The sequence below is a fragment of the Trichomycterus rosablanca genome, chromosome 15 (assembly GCF_030014385.1).
Source record: "Trichomycterus rosablanca isolate fTriRos1 chromosome 15, fTriRos1.hap1, whole genome shotgun sequence".
Lineage (NCBI taxonomy): Eukaryota > Metazoa > Chordata > Actinopteri > Siluriformes > Trichomycteridae > Trichomycterus > Trichomycterus rosablanca.
This window is the reverse complement of record NC_086002.1, coordinates 519073-533591: the sequence shown is the minus strand read 5'-3', so window position 1 is coordinate 533591 and position 14519 is coordinate 519073. Positions and strand designations below refer to the sequence as shown.

At 41.8% G+C, this 14519-nt stretch overlaps 1 protein-coding gene across 1 annotated transcript; it reads left to right on the top strand.

Annotated features, from left to right (window-relative positions):
* Positions 1–6190: 6190 nt before the first annotated feature.
* LOC134329515 (basic proline-rich protein-like) lies at positions 6191–7738 on the top strand. The gene has a single exon (XM_063010802.1). The coding sequence runs from the start codon at positions 6191–6193 to the stop codon at positions 7736–7738; it is 1548 nt and encodes a 515-aa protein (XP_062866872.1).
* The last annotated feature ends 6781 nt before the right edge of the window (positions 7739–14519 follow it).

Sequence of the window (14519 nt, the reverse complement as noted above, 5' to 3'; positions counted from 1 at the left end):
GATAAACATTCTAATCTTAGAATCAATTAAAACATCGTCAAGTCTAAAACTCAGTTCATTAAATATCATTCATTCAAAGAATAAAGCAATAAAGTGATTCATTGGAAATCACTGAGTCAAATGAATGTGAATCGGAGTAAATCAGTTAATCTTAATGAATCAGTGAATCAGTGGATTGCATATTTAAAGGACTGATAAATATATGATTAAGTAATTAATTAATAAACAATATTTTTATGTGTTGCAGAGTGAAGATACATCATAAAATAAATCATTATCAAAATGAATCAGAGAATCGGCTACAGTAATAGTTAAAAGGTTGGTGACTTTATTAAATTAAATTAATAATAATTATTATTAAGGCATCAGTAAAGCAAAGAGCATCAAATTAATACCTTATTAAATAATCAGTAAAAGTGAATTAAATACTCAGTAGGAGCGACAGCTGAATAAACTGATCGTTGGAGAATCAGTGAATCAAATGGTCAAATCAAATGCAGGCATCGCTGAATCAAATGATGAATCATATAATCAGTGAATTAGAGGATCAATAAATGAATAAATAAATATTGTTCGTTTGTTTGTTTAACGCCGTATCAGCACATTAAGGCTATTTATACGGCGGTACGTAGGTTGTATCCTAAGTCTATGTCGTTTTAGTCAAATGATAAAAGATGTTTTAGATTTAAGTGTGAGTGAATTAATAAATAAAGGAATTAATAAAGTAAATTAAAGAACAATGAAGCATCACGTCACAGAAGGATTCAAATAACTGATGAATCAGATTCATTCGATTGATTGAATCTCCTCCAGGATGTTCTTTGCTCTGCCGTAAGCGCCGGTGGTTGTGCCTGATCGCCCGGTGAGCCCGCCGCGGTACGAGCCCGGTGTGGGGTGGACGGAAGGTCACCCGCGGTACCCAGCCGTGTCAGTGGCGTTTGGTTTCCTGTTAAAATGTCAGAATCCCGTCAGCTTCACTACAGTGACAGCGAAATTGTTGAGTGTGTATAATCGTTGATTTTGCAGTAAAGTGGCTTTATGTGAGCGCTATGCTAATTACACCTTAGCGGCGACATGAATAAAAGTCTTTTGTGGAGCGAAAGGTTGGGCGGCCGGCGGGTGGTCTTCACTCAGCTCAGTGTGAGAGTGTAAACAGCGAACAGAATCAATTCAGCGTACAGCATGAGCTCATTTCTAATGCAGGAGCTTCTGAGCCCGGTTCCTTAAGCCCGAGCATGGCCGCCTCCGAATTAAAACCTCCTTTCACACAGAAATTCAAATTCAATACTCACTTCCTCATAAAGTGCATTAGCTCAGCTCGTTCTAGGCCAAATTCCTGCCATGCTAATTTTACTTTTGAAAAGAGAGCTGCCGACTGCGGCGTCTCCAGGGGTCTGAGCGCCGAGATAAATTCAGCACCTCTCACTATTGCTTCATTTCTCGCTCTCCACTCGAGAGGCGTTTATTGAAAATCGGAGAAATACCGGGCCGGAATAAATAAACGCGTTCGGCGAGGCCTTCTCCGGGGAACGCGGCCGACGTTCCAGCGCCAGAGGACAGAAATAAGTTTAAAATGACTGCTACATTCTTCACATGAGTTCCTTTCTAATAACCATTCTTCTGATCTTCTGCAGCATGAAGCCGCCGTGTTGGAGCTCCGGTTCAATAAATACATTTATATTTCCCAGATAAACAACGAGCGCCAACCACTCACCTCCAGCCACTCACTGTAAATAATCCAGTCACTTCAACCAGACCTGTAATGCTTTCTTAGGAAAAGAAATCAAACAACAATCGAATTAATAATAAGTCAAATGATTGAGAAAATACTGATTAGTGAATCAAATGATAATTGAATCATGAGTCACGAATCGAATGATCAATGCATCAGCACCTGTAAGTAAACGAACATAAAGTCTTACTCTAAGAATAAAAAAAAATACCAATTAAACAATAATTAGTAAACTAAAGAAGTGATAAGTATAATGACAAAGCAGTTAACAGTTAACTAGTGTATAACATGATCAGCGAATCGAATTTTCCGTAAAGAATCAATGAATCAAATGAATACCACAACAAACACGATGGTTAAACAAATCAATAATTCAATCAGTTAAACCATCGTTGGTATATTAAAGTGTCTTATCAAAAGTAAATGCATAAGATTAATAAATCAATCGAATGATTTAATCGGGAATCAATAAACCAGCGACTGGAGAGATTAAGGAACCAAACACTTCACGAATCAAATGACGAGTCGATAATGAATCATTTAAACAAGCTTGATTATATAAAGTATTCCAGGCATTTAAAACACAATCAAGCAACGAATCGCTCATTAATGATGAGAATTAATTAATCAACTGAATAAATAAAAGGGTTTTAAATGAATTGGGACGTTTATGGATCAGTAAATCTATAAGTAGATCAGTGAATCGCTTACAAAGAATCAGTGGATTAATGAAGCCTCGCTCATTTACCAGTGATACATCAAATGTTTGAGAGATGTATGAATCAAATATTAATTAATGAAATAATTAATAAGCCAGCTGATCATAGCTTTAGAATTAATATCAGTTTGAAGGTCACGTGTATGTGTAATGAATTAGTGAATCAAATATCAGTGAATTAAAGAATCAGGGGTTAAAAGATGTGAGTGAATCACTGGTGAATCATCAGATGTATATACAGTATATGTATGAAGCACCACAGTATGTAAATCCTCCACTTTTACTTCGATGGCATTTCATGTAATCCTGCATCCGATTATCACGTCTCCTCACCTTCTTCTCCTCATCCCAAAACCATCCCAACTTAATGCATCCGTCTCGTTACCATGGTGACAGCCTAGAACCCCTGACCCCGCATCCGGCACAGGACCGCCACCGATTCTTCGATTCACTGATTTACTAACTCAGTCATGTACAGATCGTTGGATTTATACAACTCTTTGATTCATTCGTGTTCTGATTCACGTATTTTTGAGTCATGACATCTTTCACAGCCTCGCTGGATCAGTGATCGCTTGATTCGTTCATTTATTAAGATGCCGAGCCTTTAATTAAAACGTTATTTCATTTGTTCTTTAATTCATTGCTTCTGTTACGGATGATTAAGTTAATCAACTCATTAATTCAATAACACGTTGATGTAATGACTCTTCGATTTATTTATCTTTTGATTAATTTATTATGTAATCAAATAATTCTAGGATTCTAGGATTCTCATATAATTGAATTATCTGTTTTATTATATTATTATTATTATTATTATTATTATTATTATTATTATTATTATTATAATTCAAGGGGATCTAAAATTTACTGACCTTTGGATTTATCAGTCCTTTGACTCTGATCACTGATCATTTGAACAAGTGATTCATTGACTGATCAGATTTTGATCCCCTAGAATCATTTGATTCATGAATCGTTTGATTACTTGCACCTTGATTTATGTTTCTCTTTATTTACTAATCTTCTAATTGTATTTAATAAGTAATTTAGCATTTAATAAATTGCTTTTTTTTTTTTATTTAAAGAGCTTTAAACATAATTTATTTGGTTACTTGATTCACTGGTTTGAATCACTGAATCATTTATTTGGCTCAGGGCGAGATTAAATGTGCTTCTGCATATTTACCCAAAAATCATCAGGCGCCACCAAACACTGAAGGTTTGTGTTTTTTTTTTAACTGGAAGGTTGGGAGTCATCGCAGGGTGTTTGAGACGAGACCATAAACCCTCCTCGACTCGGTGTTTGGATCGGACCCCTGGATGGGATTGTGCCTCGGTGGAATCTTGCTTTGGATAAAAGTCGCTGCCAAACGGATTAATGTGAATTTCACAGCCCGGCTGTGCCGATACGCCCCAATCACAGGGGGGCGCCGCACCAATTTTCAGGTCAGGGGGGCGGAACTGCTCTTTATGAATAATAAAATTACAAGCTGTAAATGAAAACGGTGGTTCTTCCTGCAGCTGCGTCTGATCAGATCGGATCAGCGGCCTTTAATAACACAAACGAAAAACAAAAGATCTGCATCAATCAATCAATTTCTACATCTGATTACAGAATCAGTGAATCAAGAGTTGAGTAAACGATTCAACAAACAGATACTGTACATCAAGGAACAATGAATCATATTTTGGGAGTCAGTCAATAAATCAAACAATAAATGAATTACAGATGATCGAAGAATCAAGCAGCAGTTAATTAAAGGAATCAAATTGATATTGAGTCTGTAATCAACTATTTGAATCAAAGAATCAATTGTTCAAAAAACAAATGAATGAATGATTGGACTGGACTGAACTGGATTAGACTGGACAGTAATCGATTGTATTGTGTTGGATTGGACTGGATTGGATTTAACAAAACAGATACTGTACATCAAGGAACAGTGAATCAGATTCTAGGAGTCAATCAGTGAATCAAAACGCAATGAATCAAACAATAAATGAACTAAAGATGATCAAAGAATCAAGCAGCAGTTAATCATAGGAATTAAGGACTCAAATTGACTCGAACTCTGGTAATCAACTCTTTAAATCAATGAATCAATTGTTTAAAAAAACAAATGAATGAATGATTGGACTGGACTGGATTAGACGTAACTGGATTAAACTGGACTGGATTAGATTGGACTGGATTTGAAATTGGACTGGTTTGGATTCAACAAAACAGATACTGTACATCAAGGAACAGTGAATCATATTCTATGAGTCAATCAATGAATCAAAAAGCAATGAATCAACAATAAATGAAGTAAAGATGATCGAAGAATCAAGCAGCAGTTAATCATAGGAATCAAGGAATCAAGTTGACTCAGAGTCCGGTAATAAACTCTTTGAATCAAAGAATCAATTATACAAAAAACAACAACAAATAAATAAATGAATGAATAATTAAATCAAATATTTCACTAATTATAGTTATAAATGAATCATTAATCAGTGTTGGATAAGAGAGTCTCACAGTCGTTGTCCCAATTCATCCCAAAAGTGTTTAAAGGGGTTTAAAGGCTAATGGAGTTTATCTCTTTATGGATCTCGCTTTAATAAGAACAATAGGTGTCCACATACTTTTGGCTATGTGGAGTAGCAGAAGTGGATCATGGGTCCCCGTGGAGAGGAACGAGGGCGAGGACGAGGAGCGTGATTTTTTGGGAAGCAGACGTGTCTCATGACTTTTTCATGCCGGGTTCTGATGGAGGAAGACAGGCGACGTTATCCCAGCGTTTCTGATCCGGAGTGAGCGGCGCTGATTACAGGTGAGGAACGTTCCCATTACATCCATCTACTAGCAGTGGGGGGCGCGGGGGGGGGGGGGGGGGGGGGGGGGGGGGGGGGTGCGGGGTCTCCGACAACCCTCATAAATTTAGGAATCGGCTCGGCTTGTTCATGCGTCTTCACGAGCGTCACCGAGCTGCAGAGGAACGAAGAATCAACTCATCTGATTATTAACGGATTAACGGACGTCTGATGACTGTTCAGGACAAATCCAATCTAATCCAGTCCAGTTCAGTCCAGTTCAATCTAATCCAGTCCAATTCAGTTCATACAGTCCATTCCAATCCAAACCAACCCAATCTAATTTAACATGATACAATCCAATCTAGTCCAGTCTAACTCGATCCAGTCTAATCCAACATGGTACAATCTCTTCCAATCCAATCCAGTTGAATCCAATCCAGTCCAATTCATTCCTGTCCAGTCAAACCCAACCCAAAACAATCCAGTCCAATCCTAATCTGACATGATACAATCCAATACACTCCAGTCCAGTTTAGTCCAGTTCAGTCCAACCCTATCCAAGTTTATTCCAATCAAATCCAGTCCAATCAAATCCAGTCAGTGTTGAAATGATGTAGAAAGAAGAAAGCAGCATCTCTCATCTCTCATCTCTCATCAGTCTTCAGTTTTTGGCTCAAATTCTGTTAACAAAAGAATAAACGTCTCATCAAAAGCCAATAAAAGTTGGGACAGGATGTAAAAAGATATTTAAACAAGAAATCAATGATAAAAATCCCTTTGTTCTATTTTATAAAGTTGATTTAAATATTTGTGTATTTTAGTAAATAGACACGCGTTTCAAATTAGATTATTGCAGCACGTTCCAAAAACAGTTTGGACAGCATCACGTTCGGCAGCGACTGATCCAGTTCTGTAAATGTTCAGCAGAGCTTTGATGTATGAGACGATTGGTCCGGACCGAGAGCAGGCGGGCCCACACCGCACTACACTGCCCCGCTCGGTCCCACACCGCCCCGCTCGGTCCTACACCGCCCCGCCCGGTCCTACACCGCCCCGCTCGGTCCTACACCGCCCCGCTCGGTCCCATACCGCCCCGCTCGGTCCTACACCACCCCGCCCGGTCCTACACCGCACCGCCTGGCCCCACACCGCCCCGCCTGGCCCCACACCGCCCCGCTCGGCCCCACACCGCCCCGCTCGGTCCTACACCGCCCCGCTCGGTCCCACACCGCCCCGCTCGGTCATACACCGCCCCGCTCGGTCCTACACCGCCCCGCTCGGTCCCACACCGCCCCGCCTGGCCCCACACCGCCCCGCTCGGTCCTACACCGCCCCGCTCGGTCCTACACCGCCCCGCTCGGCCCCACACCGCCCCGCTCGGTCCTACACCGCCCCGCTCGGTCCTACACCGCCCCGCTCGGTCCCACACCGCCCCGCTCGGTCCTACACCGCCCCGCCTGGCCCCACACCGCCCCGCTCGGTCCCACACCGCCCCGCTCGGTCCTACACCGCCCCGCCTGGCCCCACACCGCCCCGCTCGATCCTACACCGCCCCGCTCGGTCCTACACCGCCCCGCCTGGCCCCACACCGCCCCGCTCGGTCCTACACCGCCCCGCTCGGTCCTACACCGCACCGCCTGGCCCCACACCGCCCCGCCCGGCCCCACACCGCCCCGCTCGGCCCCACACCGCCCCGCTCGGTCCCACACCGCCCCGCTCGGTCCTACACCGCCCCGCTCGGTCCCACACCGCCCCGCTCGGTCCCACACCGCCCCGCTCGGTCCTACACCGCACCGCTCGGTCCCACACCGCCCCGCTCGGTCCTACACCGCACCGCCTGGCCCCACACCGCCCCGCTCGGTCCTACACCGCACCGCCTGGCCCCACACCGCCCCGCTCGGCCTCACACCGCCCCGCTCGGCCCCACACCGCCCCGCTCGGTCCCACACCGCCCCGCTCGGTCCCACACCGCCCCGCTCGGCCCCACACCGCCCCGCTCGGTCCTACACCGCCCCGCTCGGTCCTACACCGCCCCGCCTGGCCCCACACCGCCCCGCTCGGTCCCACACCGCCCCGCCTGGCCCCACACCGCCCCGCTCGGTCCTACACCGCCCCGCTCGGTCCTACACCGCCCCGCCTGGCCCCACACCGCCCCGCTCGGTCCTACACCGCCCCGCTCGGTCCTACACCGCACCGCCTGGCCCCACACCGCCCCGCCCGGCCCCACACCGCCCCGCTCGGCCCCACACCGCCCCGCTCGGTCCCACACCGCCCCGCTCGGTCCTACACCGCCCCGCTCGGTCCCACACCGCCCCGCTCGGTCCTACACCGCACCGCTCGGTCCCACACCGCCCCGCTCGGTCCTACACCGCACCGCCTGGCCCCACACCGCCCCGCTCGGCCTCACACCGCCCCGCTCGGCCCCACACCGCCCCGCTCGGTCCCACACCGCCCCGCTCGGTCCCACACCGCCCCGCCCCCGCTAAAAAACTTTAAAAAATATTTAAATAACATTACATTTATTTTATTAACTTTTTTTTTCATTTTAGGAATTTATTATTATTATTATTTTTTTACTATTATTATTATTATTAGTAGTAGTAGTAGTGGTAGTATTAAAAAAATCTTTATTTATCTTTATTAGTACTGTGAGTATTATTAGTATTATATTTATTATTGTTCTTTTATAATTTTTGTTTTTATTATTATTGTTATAAATGTATATTTTAAAAATATATTTATAATAATAATAATAATAATTAATAATATATATATTTTTTTTTTGTTATCATTTATTTTATTATTTTATTATTATTATTATTAATATTATTATTATTATTATTTTTATTTATATATTTATAATTATTATTTTTATCATTTTAATTAGTAATATTATATTTATTATAGTCATATTTATAATTATTAATACTATTATAGTTGATATAAATGTAATATTTATTGTTATTATATTCATTTTTATGATTATTTTTGTTATTTTTATTGTTGTTACTATTATTTTTATTATTTTATTTATTATTATTTCTAATATTATGTTTGTTATTATTATTGTTATTATTATGATTATTATTATTATTTTTAATTATTATTATAAATATGTGAGTTTAGTTGATAGTAGAAGTAAAGCTGGCTTGACTGTGGAGAGAGGCACTCGTGTTTCAGCAGCTTGTAATTTATTATTCTCTCTCTCTGCGGTGACTCTGGGATTCTTCCTGACAAAAGAAAACAGACCAACGAACATGATCAGCTGCTAAACACCCCCCCCCCCCCCCCCACCCCCCCCCCCCACCGGGTCCCCTCCCCTCGGCCCCCGGCCCCGCCACGCCGGTATGGTGTAGAATTCACCGGAACAGAACCGGCGTGACCGACGCTGCTGATTCAACATCAGATTCTGGGTAACGCTCCTGACGTTCGCTGGAGATGTTTAGCATCGCTCGCTGCCACTTCTCTGTTTGCTTTTATGCTGGGTTACCGTGGCAACCGGGGCGCTGACATTTACCGAATTTCACCGCGCGGTGCTTCCACCACGTTCGGTTTCTGAGAAGAGAACTTACAAAGTAAGTGAACCTGCGGACTGAGCTGTTCTCATGAGTTAAGTCCTGTTATCATGTTCTCTGCTTTCATCCTGATCAGGTGTGCAGTGGGTCCAGTTCCACCCAAAAACACTGGCTCAGGACCCAGGGTGAAAAACACACTTAACACAGGGTGCCAACACGTCACAGGGCATCGTGATCATCTCCATATAACGAAGAAACTTGAGAACATAAAGATTCAAACCCACGTCCTCAGATCCTGTGTTGCTGTGTGTGTGTGTGTGTGTGTGAATCCTGCAAAGATCACACCAAGAGCACACCGTAATGTGCAGTGCTGAGAGGTTTAGAAGTGCTCCAGGATTCAGAAACAAAGTGTTAATGTGTAACTTGGTGTAAAGAGCACGACAGTAGGACCCCTGAGCCAGGTTTACAGAACCAGGTGCACCTTATGGCGCACAGATTTTTTTCATAGTAATGAATTACAGGGGGTTTGATGAGCACCAGAATAAAATGAGCAGATCACTGAAGGTTCCGGAGTGCAGACTGAGAAGTAGATCAGGATTTTATTATTTATTTATTTATTTATTATTATTATTTATTTTTAATAGAAGCTCATTTAGGAGAAATAACCACTCAGGGGTTTCTGTTATTTTGTCCACTACACGTGTAAAATAATGACCTGAAATACTGAGATCGTTATATCTCCTTCTTCTAACACAGACGTCAAGAAATAAATTAAAAAAGAAGAAAATAAAGAGTTTAAATTATTTATTATTCAAAGCGAAGAAAGAAAATAGATGAAAGAAGGAGAGAGTGGTGGCGCCGCCGCGTCCTTCCTCTTCCTCGCTCAATAACCTGAGTAATTATACCACATGTTTTCCCTCTGTGATTAATTATATCCGCCCCAAGAAAAGATTTCTTATTTTAAAGTCCCCTCACATACGAGGACTCGCCGCCGAGGAGAGAAAAACACGACCAAAAATATAAATGTTATACAAAAGGTTAAAGACAATATACAGTGTATATATATATATACAGTGTATCACAAAAGTGAGTACACCCCTCACATTTCTGCAGATATTTAAGTATATCTTTTCATGGGACAACACTGACAAAATGACACTTTGACACAATGAAAAGTAGTCTGTGTGCAGCTTATATAACAGTGTAAATTTATTCTTCCCTCAAAATAACTCAATATACAGCCATTAATGTCTAAACCACCGGCAACAAAAGTGAGTACACCCCTTAGTGAAAGTTCCTGAAGTGTCAATATTTTGTGTGGCCACCATTATTTCCCAGAACTGCCTTAACTCTCCTGGGCATGGAGTTTACCAGAGCTTCACAGGTTGCCACTGGAATGCTTTTCCACTCCTCCATGACGACATCACGGAGCTGGCGGATATTCGAGACTTTGCGCTCCTCCACCTTCCGCTTGAGGATGCCCCAAAGATGTTCTATTGGGTTTAGGTCTGGAGACATGCTTGGCCAGTCCATCACCTTTACCCTCAGCCTCTTCAATAAAGCAGTGGTCGTCTTAGAGGTGTGTTTGGGGTCATTATCATGCTGGAACACTGCCCTGCGACCCAGTTTCCGGAGGGAGGGGATCATGCTCTGCTTCAGTATTTCACAGTACATATTGGAGTTCATGTGTCCCTCAATGAAATGTAACTCCCCAACACCTGCTGCACTCATGCAGCTTCAGACCATGGCATTCCCACCACCATGCTTGACTGTAGGCATGACACACTTATCTTTGTACTCCTCACCTGATTGCCGCCACACATGCTTGAGACCATCTGAACCAAACAAATTAATCTTGGTCTCATCAGACCATAGGACATGGTTCCAGTAATCCATGTCCTTTGTTGACATGTCTTCAGCAAACTGTTTGCGGGCTTTCTTGTGTAGAGACTTCAGAAGAGGCTTCCTTCTGGGGTGACAGCCATGCAGACCAATTTGATGTAGTGTGCGGCGTATGGTCTGAGCACTGACAGGCTGACCCCCCACCTTTTCAATCTCTGCAGCAATGCTGACAGCACTCCTGCGCCTATCTTTCAAAGACAGCAGTTGGATGTGACGCTGAGCACGTGCACTCAGCTTCTTTGGACGACCAACGCGAGGTCTGTTCTGAGTGGACCCTGCTCTTTTAAAACGCTGGATGATCTTGGCCACTGTGCTGCAGCTCAGTTTCAGGGTGTTGGCAATCTTCTTGTAGCCTTGGCCATCTTCATGTAGCGCAACAATTCGTCTTTTAAGATCCTCAGAGAGTTCTTTGCCATTAGGTGCCATGTTGGAACTTTCAGTGACCAGTATGAGAGAGTGTGAGAGCTGTACTACTAAATTGAACACACCTGCTCCCTATGCACACCTGAGACCTAGTAACACTAACAAATCACATGACATTTTGGAGGGAAAATGACAAGCAGTGCTCAATTTGGACATTTAGGGGTGTAGTCTCTTAGGGGTGTACTCACTTTTGTTGCCGGTGGTTTAGACATTAATGGCTGTATATTGAGTTATTTTGAGGGAAGAATAAATTTACACTGTTATATAAGCTGCACACAGACTACTTTTCATTGTGTCAAAGTGTCATTTTGTCAGTGTTGTCTAATGAAAAGATATACTTAAATATCTGCAGAAATGTGAGGGGTGTACTCACTTTTGTGATACACTGTATATATATGTGTGTGTGTGTGTGTGTGTGTGTGTCAGAAGTTAAAGGGACTGGCAATCAGAAGGTCGCTGGTTCAAATCCCACCACCAAGTTGTCACTGTTGGGCCCCTGAGTGAGGCCCTAAACATTCACTAGCTTGTTCTGTATTCATACACAAGGGCAAAAGTATTTGAACACTATCTATCTTGATCTATCTATCCTTCTATTCATTCATTCATCCATCCATCTATCTATTAATTAATTAATCTATTCATTCATTCATCCATTCATTCATTCATTCATCTATCTAATCATCCATCCGTTCATTCATTCATCCATCCTTCCATCTGTTCATCCATGCTTCTATCTGTTCATTCATTCATCCATCTGTCTATTAATTAATTAATCTATTCATCCATTCATTCATTAATTCATCTATCTATCTATCTATCTATCTATCTATCTATCTATCTATCTATCTATCTATCTATCTATCTATCTATCTATCTATCTATCTATCTATCTATCTATCTATCTATCTATCTATTCATTCATCTATCTTATCATCTATCCATTCATTCATTCATCCATCTATTAATTAATTAATTAATTCATCTATCTATTAATTCATTCATTCATCTATCTAATCATCCATCCGTTCATTCATTCATCCATCTATTAATTCATTCAGTCATCTATCTAATCATCCATCTGTTCATTCATTTATCTATCTAATCATCCATCCGTTCATTCGTTCATCCATTTATTAATTCATTCATTTATTCATCCATCTATTCATTCATTCATCTATCTAGTCATCCATCTGTTAATAATAATAATAATAATACATTTTATTTATATAGCGCTTTTCAAGATACTCAAAGACGCTTTACATAAGACAAATAATCAAAACAAATACGTACATACACCATACAAATCATAGTACAAAATCAAAATAGTACATCAACATCAAGAATAATTAAGATAAAAACAAAGAGAGCAGCATAAGACAGTTCATTAAAAATTAGCTAAATTATGAGAGAGAACAACAAATATAGAACAATTTCTTAAAATTAGACAGAAACAGGACAGATTTACATGCAATCAGGAAACTGAAAACTTTACAAGTTTTAGGATCTAGGACTTCACATTTCTGTCGTGATCTAAGTATAAAAACTATTAAAAAGAATAGCAAAAATAAAAGCATTTATTTCGTGTTGTTACAAGTTAAATGCCATATTGAATAGATGAGTTTTGAGAAGTGACTTGAATTTGGACAGGTCAGGACAATCTCGTAGGTGTTTGGGGAGAGCATTCCATAAAGATGGAGCAGCTATGGAAAAGGCCCTGTCACCCCAGGTCCGGTGCTTGGTCCTAGAGGGTATGGACAGTAGGTTAGCCTCAGAAGAGCGAAGGCTACGGGAGGGAATGTGCTGATGGAGCAGGTCGGTGAGGTAGGATGGGGCCTGATTATGGAGAGCTTTGTGAGTGAATAGAAGAATTTTGAATTGAATGCGTTGAGCAACGGGAAGCCAATGAAGTTTTTGTAGAACAGGTGTAATATGATCACGGGAGCGAGTATGAGTAAGGAGGCGAGCAGCTGAATTCTGGATATACTGAAGTTTTTTTAGGATTTTGTTAGATGTACCATAAAGGATGCTATTGCAATAATCAATTCTGGATGTAATAAAAGCATGAATCAAGGTTTCGGCGGCAGAAAAGGAGAGTGATGGACGTAGACGTGCTATGTTTTTTAGATGAAAGAAAGCAGTTTTGGTGATGTGATTTACATGGAGGTCAAAAGAGAGGTTGCTATCAAAAATTACACCAAGATTTCGGATGTTAGAAGACGGAGACAAAGTGTCATTATCAATGGTAATTTGAAAATTTTTTGTGGTTTTTGCCAGGGTTGTAGGACCTACGATGATCATATCTGATTTTTCACAGTTTAATTTGAGGAAATTAGCTTTCATCCACAATTTCATTTCAGTGATGCAATTTGTCAGAGTGGAGTGAAGTTCAGTATTAATGGATTTGGAGGAGATGTAAAGCTGAATATCATCAGCATAGCAGTGGAAATGTAAACCATGCCGACGTATGATGTCACCAAGGGGGAGCATATAAAGAATAAACAAAAGGGGACCTAACACTGAGCCTTGGGGAACGCCTTGGGACAGTGGAGCAATGGCAGAACTACAATTGTTGATATTAACAAACTGTTGTCTGTTTACGAGATATGACCTTAACCACAAAAGGGCAGTACCAGTGATGTTGACAGAGGATTCAAGGCGGGACAGAAGAATGGAGTGATTAATGGTGTCAAAAGCTGCAGTAAGATCAAGGAGGACGAGAATATTAATTTGTCCAGAGTCTGAGGAAAGAAGAAGGTCATTTGTGACTTTGAGGAGGGCTGACTCAGTGCTGTGCTGGGGGCGGAAACCAGACTGAAATGATTCAAATAGATTATTGGAATTTAGGTGATCTTTGAGCTGTGAGGCAACAACACGTTCCAGTATTTTCGACAGAAATGGAAGATTGGAAATGGGCCGAAAGTTACTCATAATGTTAGAGTCAAGTCCAGGTTTTTTAAGTATGGGAGTAACAGCAGCCAATTTGAGTGATTGAGGGACTGAGCCAGAACTAAGAGAGGAATTGATTATCTCTGTGATAAGTGATGAGATAACTGGAAAACAACCCTTAACAAGTTTTGATGGAGCAGGATCCAAAACACAAGTGGAGCTTCGCATCCCTGTTAAGATCTCAGATAGGTCCAAAAGAGACACAGGTGAGAACTGAGACAGAGGCTGGGTAATAAATTGAGATGAGATAGGCGGAGAAACAGAGATGACAGGGGAAACTGTCAGAAAATTGTGGATATTCTCAACTTTTGTTTGAAAAAATGAGAGGTAAGAGTTACACTTGTCAACTGTAAAGGAATTGGTAGTATTGTCAACTGGTTTGAGAAGTTTATTTATTGTGGAAAAGAGAGTCTTAGGATTTGTTGATCCAGCATGTATGAGTTCGGAATAGTAAGTGGATCGGGCTGCCGTAAGAGCGTCT

Coding starts and splice junctions, on each gene's coding strand:
- LOC134329515 (XM_063010802.1), top strand. CDS start 6,191: ATGAGACGATTGGTCCGGACCGAGAGCAGGCGGGCCCACACCGCACTA.